This window comes from Formica exsecta, unplaced genomic scaffold (genome assembly GCF_003651465.1).
Source record: "Formica exsecta isolate Colony F162 unplaced genomic scaffold, ASM365146v1 scaffold393, whole genome shotgun sequence".
Lineage (NCBI taxonomy): Eukaryota > Metazoa > Arthropoda > Insecta > Hymenoptera > Formicidae > Formica > Formica exsecta.
Genome location: NW_021851167.1, coordinates 504,529 through 519,066, shown reverse-complemented (window position 1 = coordinate 519,066; position 14,538 = coordinate 504,529). Strand labels below are relative to the sequence as shown.

The following is a 14,538-nucleotide window of genomic DNA, read 5'->3' as shown; positions in this document are numbered from 1 at the left end:
AATTATATATATATTTTAGAAGACAAAAAGTTTGTTCTATTAAAAATTACCAAAAAATATGATTTCAGGATTTTTTACATAAATTTATATATATAAAGTATGTATCCGTCTAAAACAGATTTCATAACTTGTAATAAATAAATAAATGACTCATAATTTTCTAAATAATTTATAAACTTGTTATAAATAAACTTGTTAACGTTGATACATATTTAAAAAAATTTATTTATATCCGATGCATAATTTACGATATTAATCGATGTAATATTCGTGTAACTTCATTGGAAAATAAATTTTATTCGCGTATAAACAGGCTGAACTGGATTTAATATACACCGGTATATAAATGTTATACATCTTCATACAAGCAGTGCATGAGAAACATTGATTCGATTTCTATTTAGCATCGGTTAATTATCCGGGCGGGCAACTAAATTCCGGATTTACGCAAACATAGGCAATCGATGCCTTCCATTTGCAAACACGTTTGGGAGCATATTTATGGAACTTTCTTTGCAAACATACTGATAGGAAAATATATAATCCCGTATTATTTAATTAGATTCAAAATGTAATTTAAACCTAACTTAATTTAACCGAATTAAAAATATTTTCCACCCGATTATCTGCTCTCGTCCCTCCCGGAGCGGGAAAATCGGCCGACGATTATCTACACGCGTGAAAGCGCAATATCGAAATGGAGCGAAGAAGGGCGAGAGAAACGATACGGTATGAAGGAGAAACGATTCCGGTGTGACAATCGCGGTCGGACGCGTGTGCACGGATGTTCCACGCGCGAGACAATCTGCTCACGGATGACCGATCGCGCAATCCTGATCGACGCGACGCGAAGGATCGATCGATCGATTCGAAAGCGTTTCATCATTTTTCGTCCGGTCGCGATATTATCATTTGCAACGGCCAATTTTTCGCATCTCGCATTCGACGGCTCGTCGTGTAATTAATTAATTATCTCGGCGTGTTTTTTAATCGGAGTAATCGACAATCGTCCCGCCGCTTGACTGCCTCTCCATTCTGTTCGCGATTTCCAATTGCTGAAAACATTGCGTTAACTGTTCACAGAGAACGTTAGTTACGGTTCGCTGTGAGTCTATTATTTAATTAATACGAGTGGCGCGTCGTTGTATACAGATCAAATATTCGCGCTGACATTTACTCGTTTAAATCAGTATTGTGATACTCTCTCTTCCTATTTGTTCTTAAAATATAGATTCCCGATTGTTTTGATTTTACAACGACAGTGATTATTCTTTTAATTTTATGATGTGTAATGAAGAAAATAGAATAGATATTCCAGATATATACCGTCAACACTAAATTATATTTCTTGAATATCGTGTCAATTGAAAATTATTCTTTTGTGTCGTTATTCCTTCGGTATATTAATTCTTTGTTTTAAATTTATGGAACAAATTCAAAAATCAGAAAGCGTTGTGAAATATTCGCAAGTGGATGCTGCACCCCATTCTGGACTTTTTTTTTCGAAATCAACGACACTCAGGTAGCTAGTATCTCGCGTAACTGCATACGAAGAGCACCGTTAAAATCGCCAATACGGATTAAAATTCAGGGTTTTCGTGCAAAAAAAAAAAAAAAAAAAAAAAAATCGAACGCCGAGCTCGCCGATAAGAGCAAAAGTCGCGCGGCTCTCGGGCCGCATTCGAGAGCGACTTCCATTTCTCGCTCGCGCGCTCTCGGCTCTATAGCTCCCGAAAATAAACAAGGGTGTCCTCTCGCAATCACCGATCCAATTAAATCCGATTACATTTTTCGCCGCCGCGCGGCCCTCGCGCGAGAATCTCTCTCTGGTGGCGTCCGTCCCTTATCGATTCGAAACGATTTTAGAGGGTGGTTTTACCCTCCGACGTTTTTGATTTCGGCTACGCGGCCTCCGCGATACGAGAGACTTCGAGGGCAACGCCTCGCCGCTTCGAATTAAGGGGACGAGCCCCGAAAGAGCGCGGTCTAACCCCGGGATCGTTCGGAAGAGAGACGCGAGACGGGGAACACGAGAGAGAAAGAGAGGAAGGGGAGAGACAACGGAGGGGTAGTAGACAAGAAGGGACGCGGAATCGAGCGAGTCTTCTCAATGTTTATTTTTTACTTCTCGAAAGACCCGAATGCGCACCCCACGATGGATCCCTGATCCCACAGATTCAATAAATATAGCATTGAATAACGGGCGCTGGATACAACCGACGTTCCTGGAGAGTCTCATCGGTGACACGAGATTATTGTCGTAGCCCCCGAAATCCGCGACGAATCGGTAAGAGCATCTTGTTCATTCGCATGGAATGAACAAGAAAAGAAAAAGCGCGAATTGATGCGCCTGATTACGTCGACAAAGAGCCAAGATGCAGATTTATAGGGATAAACGAAGAGAGAGATCGTATAACAGAATTTTATCATGTTTACCGTACGAAGTATAAAATTATAAAATTCCACTCATATTGGCACTCATTTTATATAAATCTAATATATATTTTTTATCTAATGAAATAAAATTTATATAAATACAATTTTTATTTTTTAAACGGTCACACTTTTTGCGGGACAAAATTAAAGAAAAATAACGATGAATTATATTTAATGAAAATAGAACGAAACTTTCTGTCGACCAAAAAAAAAAAAATTAAATTTACACCACTATCGTAAAGTGATAGATAACTGTTTAATATGCATTGCATCTCCCCTCTCCCTTTCCGCTACGTTGAAAAGTAATACGTTGTTCGGAAGTTACAAAGGATTAGCCAGCCTCAAAGCTAGCTGCATCTACGTCCATTTAATTTTGCATTCGTAAACAGCGTCCAGATGTTTAGCTTGCTACAGCATCGCATATGGCGACTCCCCATCGGACCAGCCATATCGTCGATCTAACTCCGTATCGAAATATCTTTGATATTAAAAACAATTGCATCAAACTTTATATTTGAAAAAAGTTTCATAAATTATCTCGAGTTAATTATTACGATGATATTATTGTATCCCCATCAGAATTTATGTTATAAATGTCAATATGTTAATTTAATATGTATGTGAAATATTTTATTGAGTATATTTTCTGGATTATTAATATTATGTGCTCCCTAATTTTCTCATAACAATAATAATATAATAATAATAATAATGTCTCATAACAATAATGTTACGATCAATTCATTTACAAAACCATATGACAAAAAAAATCATCGATAAACCTATCAATTATTCTCGAAGTATTCGCTTACATATCTTCGCAATTCGACTCTGTTTTTGCTATCCCTCCGACCACGCAATATACGCAACTATCAAAACTTATGTAACTCTACTCATGAAAGCTTCGAAAATGCATTCTCCTTACCGCACAAGCCCACGCTACGCCACGAAATCAAATTGCAGTTGCATCTCTCGCAGTTTGAATAATCGTCGGTATTTGAGCGCGTCTAACTGTAATTGGGGCCTAACTCTAATTACGACGAGGAATCACCGATGCATTTTAGCTAAGTAATTTATGAGTATAAAGTGAGAATAATATTTCATTCTCTTTTGTTTGGCAAAAAGAATTATACTATAAAGATATCTCGTCATCGCATTGTCAGTTGATTCACAATGTCAACATTCAGTTCGAAGCAGTTTTATATTATAATATTTGTCAAAATACCTGTAATATCGAAAAATAAAATCAAGTTGTCTAATCAATCTTTTTATCGAAAGATTTTTTTATGTATATCGATGATATATTGCATGATTTTTGAGATTCATTTCATTAATCGTTCGATCTTTTAATTGTTCTTTTATTGTTCGATTTAGCTAAATTAAAGTATGTAAAAAATATTAAAAGAATATTAATATTATTGCAAAATTATATGCTCTATTCGCATAAAATATTAAAGTGACGTATTAAAAAACGAATTGTATTTGAATTTGATATAAAAAAGAAGTATAGTAATGTGTTTAAGATCAAAGATTTTTTGCAATATAGATGGATTGATATATAAATTATATTCTAAGAAGTATTATTATATGCAATTTTAGCGATTCGCGTAACTTTTACGTAACTCCATCATCGTAACCCGAATGAAATCCGCGTGCAATCGACACGCGCGTAAACTATAATTACTGTTATTATCGAGATCGTGTCCCACCAACCTTTGCACTCGTTGGCGTCCCTGGCGGTGGCCCTGGCCCACGGCCGGTCGAAGTGGAAGGGCCGGCACCGCTCGCAGTCCCTGCCGGCGGTGTTGTGCCTGCACTCGCAGACGACCTCGCCGTCCTTGCCGGGGATGCAGCGCGCCGCGTGGCCGTTGCACTTGCACCTGCCGCCCACGGCGAAGTCCGAGACCGCGTAATGGTGGGCCATGGTGGCGGTCGCCGGACCTAGACCGACCGGTACCATTATCACCGCGCCGTTGCTAGCCGGCGTCGGCGTCGTGGTCGTGGATACGGTGATCGGGACGAAGCCCATGTCCCGCACCGCGGCATCGATCGCATCGTTGGATTGCATCTCCTGGGGCGCGAGCACCTGGTGCACCGACGGCAACGCCGTGACCAGGGGTTCCTGCTGCGCGTGCAACAGAATCGCGTTCTTCTGGTTCTTGAGACGCTCCTCGCGCTCGCGTTCCCGCTTCGTCATCTCCTCGAGACCGATCGCCGCGACGTGATGGTCCTCCGCTCCGTTGTGCGACGTCACCTGATCCGGCTGCTGCGGCATGTGCAGCCGGTTGAACACCACGCGGATATCGGTGGCGGTCACCCAGTCCTGCAGCACCGGCGAGTTGTCAAAGTCGGCGGCGGACGGTCGGCCCTCCAGGGTGCTGAAGGCGATCCTGCCGACCGGACCGAGGCCGTCCCCGCCGGTGTAACGGTGACTGTCGGTGCACCGTGCCTCCTGCTCGTTGGACTTGGTAATGGTGGCGCGATTCGGTCTGCCGTAGACCCGGCGGCATTGCGAAGAGTAGAATTGGAACGGCTGCCAGGTCTTGCCGTAATCCATGGACTTGTAAATAGCGATCGAGTCCGGCTTGGCGGCGCGCGGGCAAAACTGCAAACTGACATATGTCAGCTCGTACTTCTTGCCAAGCGAGAGAGTGAGGGTGACATTGTCAGGCGGTGCCGAGAAGCTCTGCGAGCTGACGAGCGGCTCGCTGCGCCAGCAAGTGACGTTGTTTGGATTATTGAGATCAGTCAGGTAACTGGCGGGGAAGCGCCGTCGGGGCGTGCTGTCATCGCACACGTGGCAGTGGCCGATGCCGGCGTTGCCGCCGGGCTCGTCGGTGACGTCGCAGTAGCGGGTGGGCCCGCCGGTGCCGCACGTGGACGACGCCTCCACGGTCGCGCCGAAAGCCGCGTTCACGAAGTCGGGTATGCAACGCCGCGGCCGGTCCTCGTCGTAGCACGGGTCGCTGGGATTCTGTTGGCTGGAGAACATCTTGGCGTAGATCTCGCCGTGGATCCGCTGCGGCGACAGCAGGAACAGCAACTGGCCGAACAGGATCGTCGCGAGGACGGGCCGGAAGGAACTTCGTTGTATCTCCCTCATGTTTCAGCACCGATGGCGAACGTTGTTCGGGGAACACTCCTTGTCGGAGGGTACGGTGTGAAGTTGGTGGCTCTCACCTCTCTTGCTTGACTTTTCCCTCCGAGATAAGAGGGACTGAAATGCGATCGGTCTTAGGCCACGCTCCGCGTCATGTTGAAATCGGAGCGCGTTTAATTTCTGTGTCGTCCGTCTCTCTCTCTCTCTCTATCTCTTTGAATTTCTTCACTCACTCACAGCGATTCACATTATATCGATACTAGCTCAGACGTATTAGTAAACGTATAACAATCGCGATATACGAATTTAATTATATATCCTCACGAAATAATAAACGCACTGTTCCACGCACTCAAACCAAATTTACCGTCCAAGGGAAACCGTTTGATTCACCACTTCGGAAAGAGTTCCTCTCACTCGAAAAGAATTCCGCGGGCACAACGAGCGCGAGACGCGGACCTCTATCTCCGAAAACGCGTCTCGTTCGAATCCGGACGATCGAGGAACGATCGACGGACGAGCCTTCGATGGCGCGAAAAGCGAGGGGAGTGAATCGGAAACCGACGATAAAACAATCCTAATCTCGACAGCGGCTCGCCGCTAACTGAAACGCCGTCCTCGCACGATGCGCATCCGAACTGCCGCGAAGTCCCTCTCCGGTCGCGGGCCCTCCCCACCCCGCCGCCGCCGATGCGTGCACCCTCCCTTCCCCTTCCTCCCCTTCACTCGGTTTTCCTTCTCATCTCCGTTCGGCCAACGACGCCGTCGCTCTCGCTCGCACGCTCACGTGGGCCAATCGGACGGCACGCTCGCGGCCCCCACGCGAGATGGTCCACGGATTCAAAGCGCCGGAGGGATGCTGCGTGCGCTACCATGGACCGGAATCGGTCAACTGACCCCCGAGGATGCTTTTTTTTCGTATGGGAGAGAAAGGATGAGACGCATTGCGTGACTTTTATTTTTTTTTCTTCTATTTCGGCGACTTTAAACGTTAACCTGTTGGCTCGTTTGATTTTCGGATTTCTTTTTTTGTTGCGTCTGAATTACACGTGATTCTAATTTAATATGGATGATAGAAGTAATAACGTTCTATATAAAATATTCGGATTATTTATATATTAGATATGTAATAGAGAGTTGCTTTCACGTAGAAATATTCGAAAGAAAGATTGAGGAGATTGAGTTTATGAGAAAAAATGTATTTAATGCATTATTGTTTTTCAATTTTAATTACGATAAAATTTTGTATTTAAAAGCGGAAAGTCTTCTCTCTATATAATCGCACTTGAAAAAAAGTCGCTTTTGAAAAAAAAATGTCAGTAATAGTGTGACAAAATATATACATATCTTTAATCTTATCAAGATGATCTGTTCACATCCGACTTACATTTTCGTCCTCTTTCTTTGAAACGTTATACAATAATTTTCTGTCACAAGAGAGGGATTTACATACATGAATATATTATACGATATGCACAATATTATGTAACATTACAATTTCCTGTACATACCGTCTTTGCGTAGCACATAGTGCATAGTGGACAGTACACGTGTATATGTACGTTATTTGTCTTTGGCCGTTCAATCATCGTCCCTCTATGTACTCAAGCATAATATTGCTCAATGTAATCCGTTTCCGTTAATACACTCTACCGCTGAATATCGCCTCTATTGAGTAATGTCTTGATTAACTGGCTCTGATTAACGTTCTTCTAGATTATAATTGAAATTATGAGATACAAAATATCGAAATAAAATCCTTGCGACTGCAATGAAGATTTATTATATAACGTTATAATGCAAATAGACTCTACAACTAACAATAAGTGAATAATAAAATAAACAGATAATTTTTTTTTAATATACTCTACTATTATATATATTATGATATTTTATAATATATATTATAATATATATTATAATATATTATGTATTTTCTCAAGGTCAAAAATTATTCCCATAGAAAAATTTAATTGGGCATTATCCTTCTTCGCGACTAAATATTTTTCTATCTAATTATATAAGTTTCAAGTTATAAGACTTCAACATTAAAAGCCGCTCGTATAACAGTAAATTGATGTCTCAATATCTTTGATAAGAAGTATTACTTCAGTTCTCGACTACGGTTCTATTGAACAAATACTTTATAAGATATCCCGTATGGATATTGCTATGAATGTTCAAGAGTGGATGCGAGAGGTATCGATGAAGCAATCGAACATTGTTCGTCAATGGGACATGTTCATTCAAGGAATCGGTCGCCGCGAGCGGATCGTAAAGAACGCTCGCTTCTCTGTCCCGAGAGGAATTTATCCGCGGATTATTTCATCGCGATCTCCCTACGGGCGAGTGGGTTCTTCCGTCGATTTCGTCGAGGGAGAAAGAAAGAGAAAGAGAGAGAGAGAGAAATTGGCGATTGAAGAAAAAAAAAAAAAAAAAAACAGACCAAGATGCAGAAAATGAGAAAGAAGAAACGAGAAAAGTCGACGAGGAGGAATGGGGAGAGGAGGGAGCAACGTCTGTTGCCGTCACGCAAACTCCTGTTGGACCGCAATGTGGAAAGGCCTCGTTGGCTAACTTGACAGCCCGAAATCTGGTATAGGATACGATAAATATAGGTCCAGGCGAAATTAAGTCAGTCCTGGATCACTTCGTGAGTCTAAAGGTTGATCTAAGATTCGTTATAGTTTTTTCTCCCCGGTTGGAATCTTTCAGAGCAATCTCCTTTCTATTAGCGGTGGTTTCAGATAGCGATAACTATACCGTCAGCATTTTTGAAATACATTTCCTGTTGCTCTTGCTAAAGAGATAGCCTACACTAGTGTCACATTCGTTAATTATGCATCAGTTTATTGATTGTATTAGATATATGCAGTCTAGTAATCTTATATATGAATGTTACTTAAAATTCTTTCTTGACATTAGCTGGTATGCTCTATTTAATGTACATCATGAATTAATACAAGTTAATTAATTTAAATAAAACAAATAAAGAGTTAATTAATATATTTTTACGAAAATTTTAATTTGATGGAAACGAATAAAGATACCAAGATATTCAATGTTAAAACCTTAGAAAATACCGGGAATCAGAGCACTTAATCAACTTTCCCAATTCGAGAATTTTAAAAAATTAGAGAAAGAATCGCATTCAACAAATGTATTACGTATACTTAAATGTATGCAACGTTCCTATAAAAAGTGAAGAAAATGCCGCGTCGGTGCGATACAACTCGCTCGAGATGAAAGACGCGTGAAAACGCGGGGCCACCGTTTAAAGGCGCCCCGCAGTCTGACAGAAGGCAATTTATGTACCGAAAGGCCATCCTCCGGGCAGGCAAAGTATCCAAACGCAGATTCCAAAGTACCCAAAGCACAAGAAACATAATTATGGCGTTCGACGCAGGTGGTGGCTGGAATGCTTTTCACAAGCGCTACCTCGTCGCGTTAAAACGCGTTCCTTCTTTTGCGCGTTCCTTAGGCCTCGTATTCAGTGTCGGAAATCGGGGAGGATTATTCAAGATATACGAGTATCCTCGCACGCAAAAGGATATATATATTTCGTGATTGAAATAATAATACTTAATAATACAATCTCAGAATTTGCGTGGATTCGTACCTTTGATCTGAATGCTTGACAATTTTTTTACAAGATGCGTTGTTATTTACAATTTATGCTATTTATAGGAACTATAGCACTGCGTATAAAAATGCGACAAAATTATATATAAATTATTTTTTATACGATTTTACATCTCCTCGTAAAACATGTGTGCTATAAAAACAATCGATGCAATATTACTTATCGCTTGAGTTTAAATGTTCAAAATTAAGAATTTGTAACTTAATTGCATTTTCAAAAAATTCTTCATTTTTTCGATTAATTTTAATCTAAAAACTATTTGTGCTACTGGAATCAAAAATTACCTGGCATTCTTTGTAACCTCTCGCAGCGTCGATCAGCTGTGCCGTTCCAGCTCGCGCTCCCGCGTCTCGCCCCCCGCGTCCACGCGCCAGGAGTGGAATTCGGCGTCACGCAGATCACGTAAGGCTAGGCGAGCCCCGCGCTGCTTCTCCTGCGCTGAGAAACAATTAGAGCTACCTACGCTAATAACACAACTCATACGTACCGAGCACTGGCTCGCACCACGACATCTCCGCCTCGTTCTCGTCTCGTCTCGGCGGACACTCCGATGCACCGTAGCACTCCGACACGCACTGCACAGTTCTCGCGTATCGACCACACGTGTCACCGATCGACCACGTGCCGTGGATCATACGCGAGCATCGTGCGTATCGGGGGCCCACGGGGCGCTAACCAGCGGCGTGCTATGTCGCCGGAGTTTCGGCGAGGCGGGCGGGATGTTTGAGATTGAGCGTCTCCAACGGGAGCGCTCGAAAATTGGCGCGTTAGCGGCCATTTCGCGCGGCGCGCGGCCCGCCGCGAATCAAATCACGCGCAAACAGCGGCGCTCAGCGAATCGCGTCAGGCCCGTGGCATTGCTCGTGCCGTTCAAAGCGGGCCACGCAGCGGTCACCCGAGAGAGCCGAAATTAATAACAAATGCGAATAACAAGTTCTAATTTTCCGAATCATCGCACCGCCGGGCTGCAAAAAAAAACACATCTCGGTGTTAATAAATTCTCCGCGAACACCAAGAGAACATAATACTATCTCAGAATTCGCGTGGATTCGTACCTTTGATCTGAATGCTTGACAATTTTTTTACAAGATGCGTTGTTATTTACAATTTATGCTATTTATAGGAACTATAGCACTGCGTACAAAGATGCGACAAAATTATATATAAATTAATTTTTATACGATTTTCTGTTAAATCTCCTTGTAAAACATGTGTGCTGTAAAAACAACCGATGCAATATTACTTATCGCTTGAGTTTAAATGTTCAAAATTAAGAATATGTAACTTAATAGCATTTTCAAAAAATTCTTTATTTTTCGATTAATTTTAATCTAAAAACTATTTGTGCTACGGGAATCAGTTTTTGTAAATTAAGCTTTAAGAATACAAGTGGATAACAATTTTCACTCTGTACAATTATGCTCTAGACTCGACTCCCACGTATAAACGTAACATTAATATTACCCGCAATTGCTCGAAATACGAGTGCCACGGCGACCATTAACTATTCATTACAATGATCAAAACCCGTGAACCAGCAAAGGGCACCAGATTTAAAGTCTTGGAAGTCACGGTATCGGTGAACGCGACATCGTAAATTTGATAAAAAGTTATCACCACCGCCCGCTTGCGTGCATCAAGGCGAGTGTGACCCGCTGCACTCAATGATTAAATGCACCCTCTCTCTCTCTCTCTCTTTCCTTCCTTGAATTATGACTACGCAGTTATTATGAATACGAAAACTATGGCCTTAGAAAATCAACATCAAATATTAATATCGATATTAAAATCAATGCTCTCTCTTCGGTACATACATCAAATCACACAATCAAAGAGTAATTAAATCACACAACCAGAGAGTGTATTATATGTTATAAACATAAATTAACTATAGTGAATTTTAATGAGCAATGTTAATATAAAGTTAATATTAATAAGTCTATTTAAATTTGCATTCGCCAAACATCGCATTGTTATTATCATCTATCTTTGTCGTGTCAGTAATGTACTTGTCTCTCTCGGAATTGTGTTCTATCGAACGGACGACGAGCGAGCCGGAGAGAAGTCCATGAACGCGTGGACGATGGGCAGCATCCATTAATCGAATTAATGTAATCTGGACGAGCGGTTAGATGGGCACGAAACGGCCGTGATGACGTCCGGGCTTTACAGCTTAGGCCTCGCGCGGATTAAAACTTGAAAACGCTATCGTTGACACCGCTGACCGATCGCGATATCCTCTTCTCGCCCTTGCTTGCGAGATCAGGATTCTTACGAGCTCCTTCCGTTTCTGCGGGGATCGACCCTTTCATGCCGCTTCCGTCGCGCTTTGGAAGTCGTGTGTCGGTCTGACCGTGGATAATGGTCGGCCCGATGGATACACGCCGTAAAAAAAAGTCATTGCGAGATCTTGCACAATCTCTTCCCATCTTTCAGAATTTATTTCATGAATGGAGAGTCTTACATTCGAGAGACATGCTTGCAAAAACGATTTAGAGGTTTCAAATTAGAGAGAGATTTCAAGAATATAAATATGTAACAAATCTAAATGTAATATTGTTTCTCAGTTTTTTTTGAATGGATTTAACTTTGATAGAGAGATTTAAACCTGCGATAATGAGCAGTCGACTTTTTAATCGATAAAAATATCGAGGCTTTGTTATGCTCGACATTTCAATATTTTCTGAATAATTAATGATATATATATATATAGAAAATATATTAAAAACGAAATAATACGAATATTCTTTTGAAGTATCCGACGAGTTTGAGAACGAGATGTAGGAACAATAGAGGATTCGTGAATTCCTTGCACGAGTTCCCACGGAAATTCCGAAGTAACGCAGCAGAAGGTGAACGATTCATCTTCCTCGGTTGATTAACGTATGTATACGATTGCTCCTTTTTTTTTTCTCCAAATGACGCACGATCGGCGGCTTTCCTGAAACCGTCTGTAGCTGGGGCAAGTCATCTTGCGTAATCCTTGGAAACGGGCGAGGTTCGTGCCGATATTCACGATTCTAGGATTAACCCCATGTAAAGTCGAGGAATTTATGACGCCCGAACGCGGGCTACACGCGAATATTCCTCGAACGACGGTCACCCCTTTTTTAGGTCGAACTAATTTATGCCTATAATGTCGAAGCTAATATAAAAAGATGATGCATACACCGCAGGCATCTCTTGAGATAATCTATCTTTATTATTTTTTTGATATATCGGTAATATTACTAAACATCTTATTGAATGAGTATGACAAATATTTATATAATATATTAATAAATGTTATAAAATGTATGTATTTTTAAGTAGTCATACATTTTGTGATTTTTATTACGATTAATCTGCGATTAAAAAATATGTTGATTATTTCACTTTATAAAACAACCTTTTATTTGAATTATATCCTTTTCATTCTATTAATGTTACATTAAGCTAAAGATGGCAATTAATACAAGTAATATAATAATTGGAGAGAAAAATAGATTTTCAAAATTCTCTCTTTTTTGTAACGTTATACAACTTGACGCTTAGTTTTATAAATAATTTCATTCTTCAAAAGGTGTTAATGTCTCGACATTTTCGCTAAAAAAATCTATTAAAAAAAAGTATTTATTCGGAATACTTTGTAGGCAGGAAAACCATCAAATATCGGGGCAAGGATTTGGACGCGATAAGGAAACGCCCAGCAGATTTGATCAAATAATTTATTAAACGTTCGCCATTTTATAGTAATTTACAATGTTACAAGACAACGACGTGCGCCCACCACGTCGTTCACGGTTTCTGCGCTTGGTCGCGAGATATTTACGTCGGTTGTCTGTGAAAAACACATTGCGGCTCTAAAACACGGATACGCAGCGGGGACGAGCGAACGTGCGATAAAGAAAATGGAAAATCCGGTCGAATACGCGGAGGCAATACGTGCGCGGTAATAATAATAATGTATTTTCTTTTTCTTTCACCATGTGAAAGAAAAAAAAGAGAGGAGCAAATTATCGCTTCACATGCGTGCTCGTCCACGCCGCGATCCGTTCGCATCACTTATAATTCCCAGTTTTCTTTTTTTTTTTCACTCTACGAAGCTTACAAATTACGTCTAAAAGTAGTATAGTATTTGTACGAAATATACCGTTGAAAGTAACGCGTGACACCTCGAGGAAGCACTCGACTGCCGGTGAAACGTGTTTCGCTGTTACGTGTGAGAGAAACGCGTGTGGTCGCGCAACGATGGTCGCTAAACAACAGTGGGAATCACCGAAACTTCCACAGAGGAGTGGCATCGCCACTTATTTTCTTTTTATCGTACGCGATGGGTGAGTTGCGTTATAAATTAGTTCGCGTCCGCGGGAGCGAGATTGCGCGGAAAGTGTCAAGGCATTTGTTTACAAACGCGATACTCCTTTGTTGTTTAATCTTGACTAAACTATATCTGACATTATTCGAAGAATAAAACACGTTGCAATTTATGATATTTTACAGCCAACTGTTGGATATTTTCTTGAGAAAGTAAAGTATTATTTATATTCGGAGAAAATTAAATAGCCATCTACGAATTATCCGCGTTTATTACTAGACATATGTTAAAAATTAATATCGCGGTTTTCGTAAGATATTTATTTTAATCTTTTTATGCAAAGATTATTATGCCGTAATTGAATCATGATAGCAGAAGCCAAAAATGCGGTTCACGCATGCTAACGTTTGTGATTTCAATTAATTAACCATTTCAATTAAAAGCAGATCTTCCACAATTTTCAAATTGCAAATTTTTCCAATTTGGAGTTGATTTCTATTTTTCGAACAAAAATATCAAAGCAGTCGTTATCTTCGATTTATGAGCACATGTTTGAAATTTCTTTATGGAGAACGTAAAGTGATTCATTTAGGACGTGTTTCTTGTTACCAATACACTTGACACCATCGCGATCTCCACTCGAAGAAACGTGAATTATGTCTACGAGTCGTGTCGTGTCGCTTCGCAATAATTATAGATACAGACAGCACGGCTTAGGAACGATCCTACGGATCGCGAGGCGATTCATTCGCTAATATGTAAATAGATGCACACTCGTTTCGAGGATAAAAAGGAAAAAGAACCATAGACGGTAAAACGATCGCAAAAAGAGTTTCCTAGGAATGCTCTCTGGCACTTGTATTATCTTTTTGTTCCCTGTCCTCCACAGAAGTATCACGTATTGCTCTGTACCGTATGTGTAAATTGTATGCGTGTCAGTGTGTATGCGTGTGCCTTGTGTAAGAGTTCGTTTATGTATGTATGTGTGTATGCCGTATTTATAATTATTCATTTTCTCTCAATCATATACATATATATTTTTTATTCTAATTACCTAAATAT

The 14,538-nt window shown here is 40.9% G+C and overlaps 1 protein-coding gene across 1 annotated transcript in view; it reads right to left on the bottom strand.

Moving 5' to 3' along the window:
* The window catches only part of LOC115239688 (netrin-1-like), a 172,499-nt gene extending 166,907 nt beyond the window's left edge, over positions 1 to 5,592 (bottom strand). Inside the window, exon 1 of the mRNA XM_029814346.1 lies at positions 4,150 to 5,592. Within this exon, the coding sequence (XP_029670206.1) occupies positions 4,150 to 5,539 (1,390 nt within the window). The 5' untranslated portion in view covers positions 5,540 to 5,592. The remainder of the gene's footprint in view (positions 1 to 4,149) is intronic.
* Between the last annotated feature and the right edge of the window lie 8,946 nt (positions 5,593 to 14,538).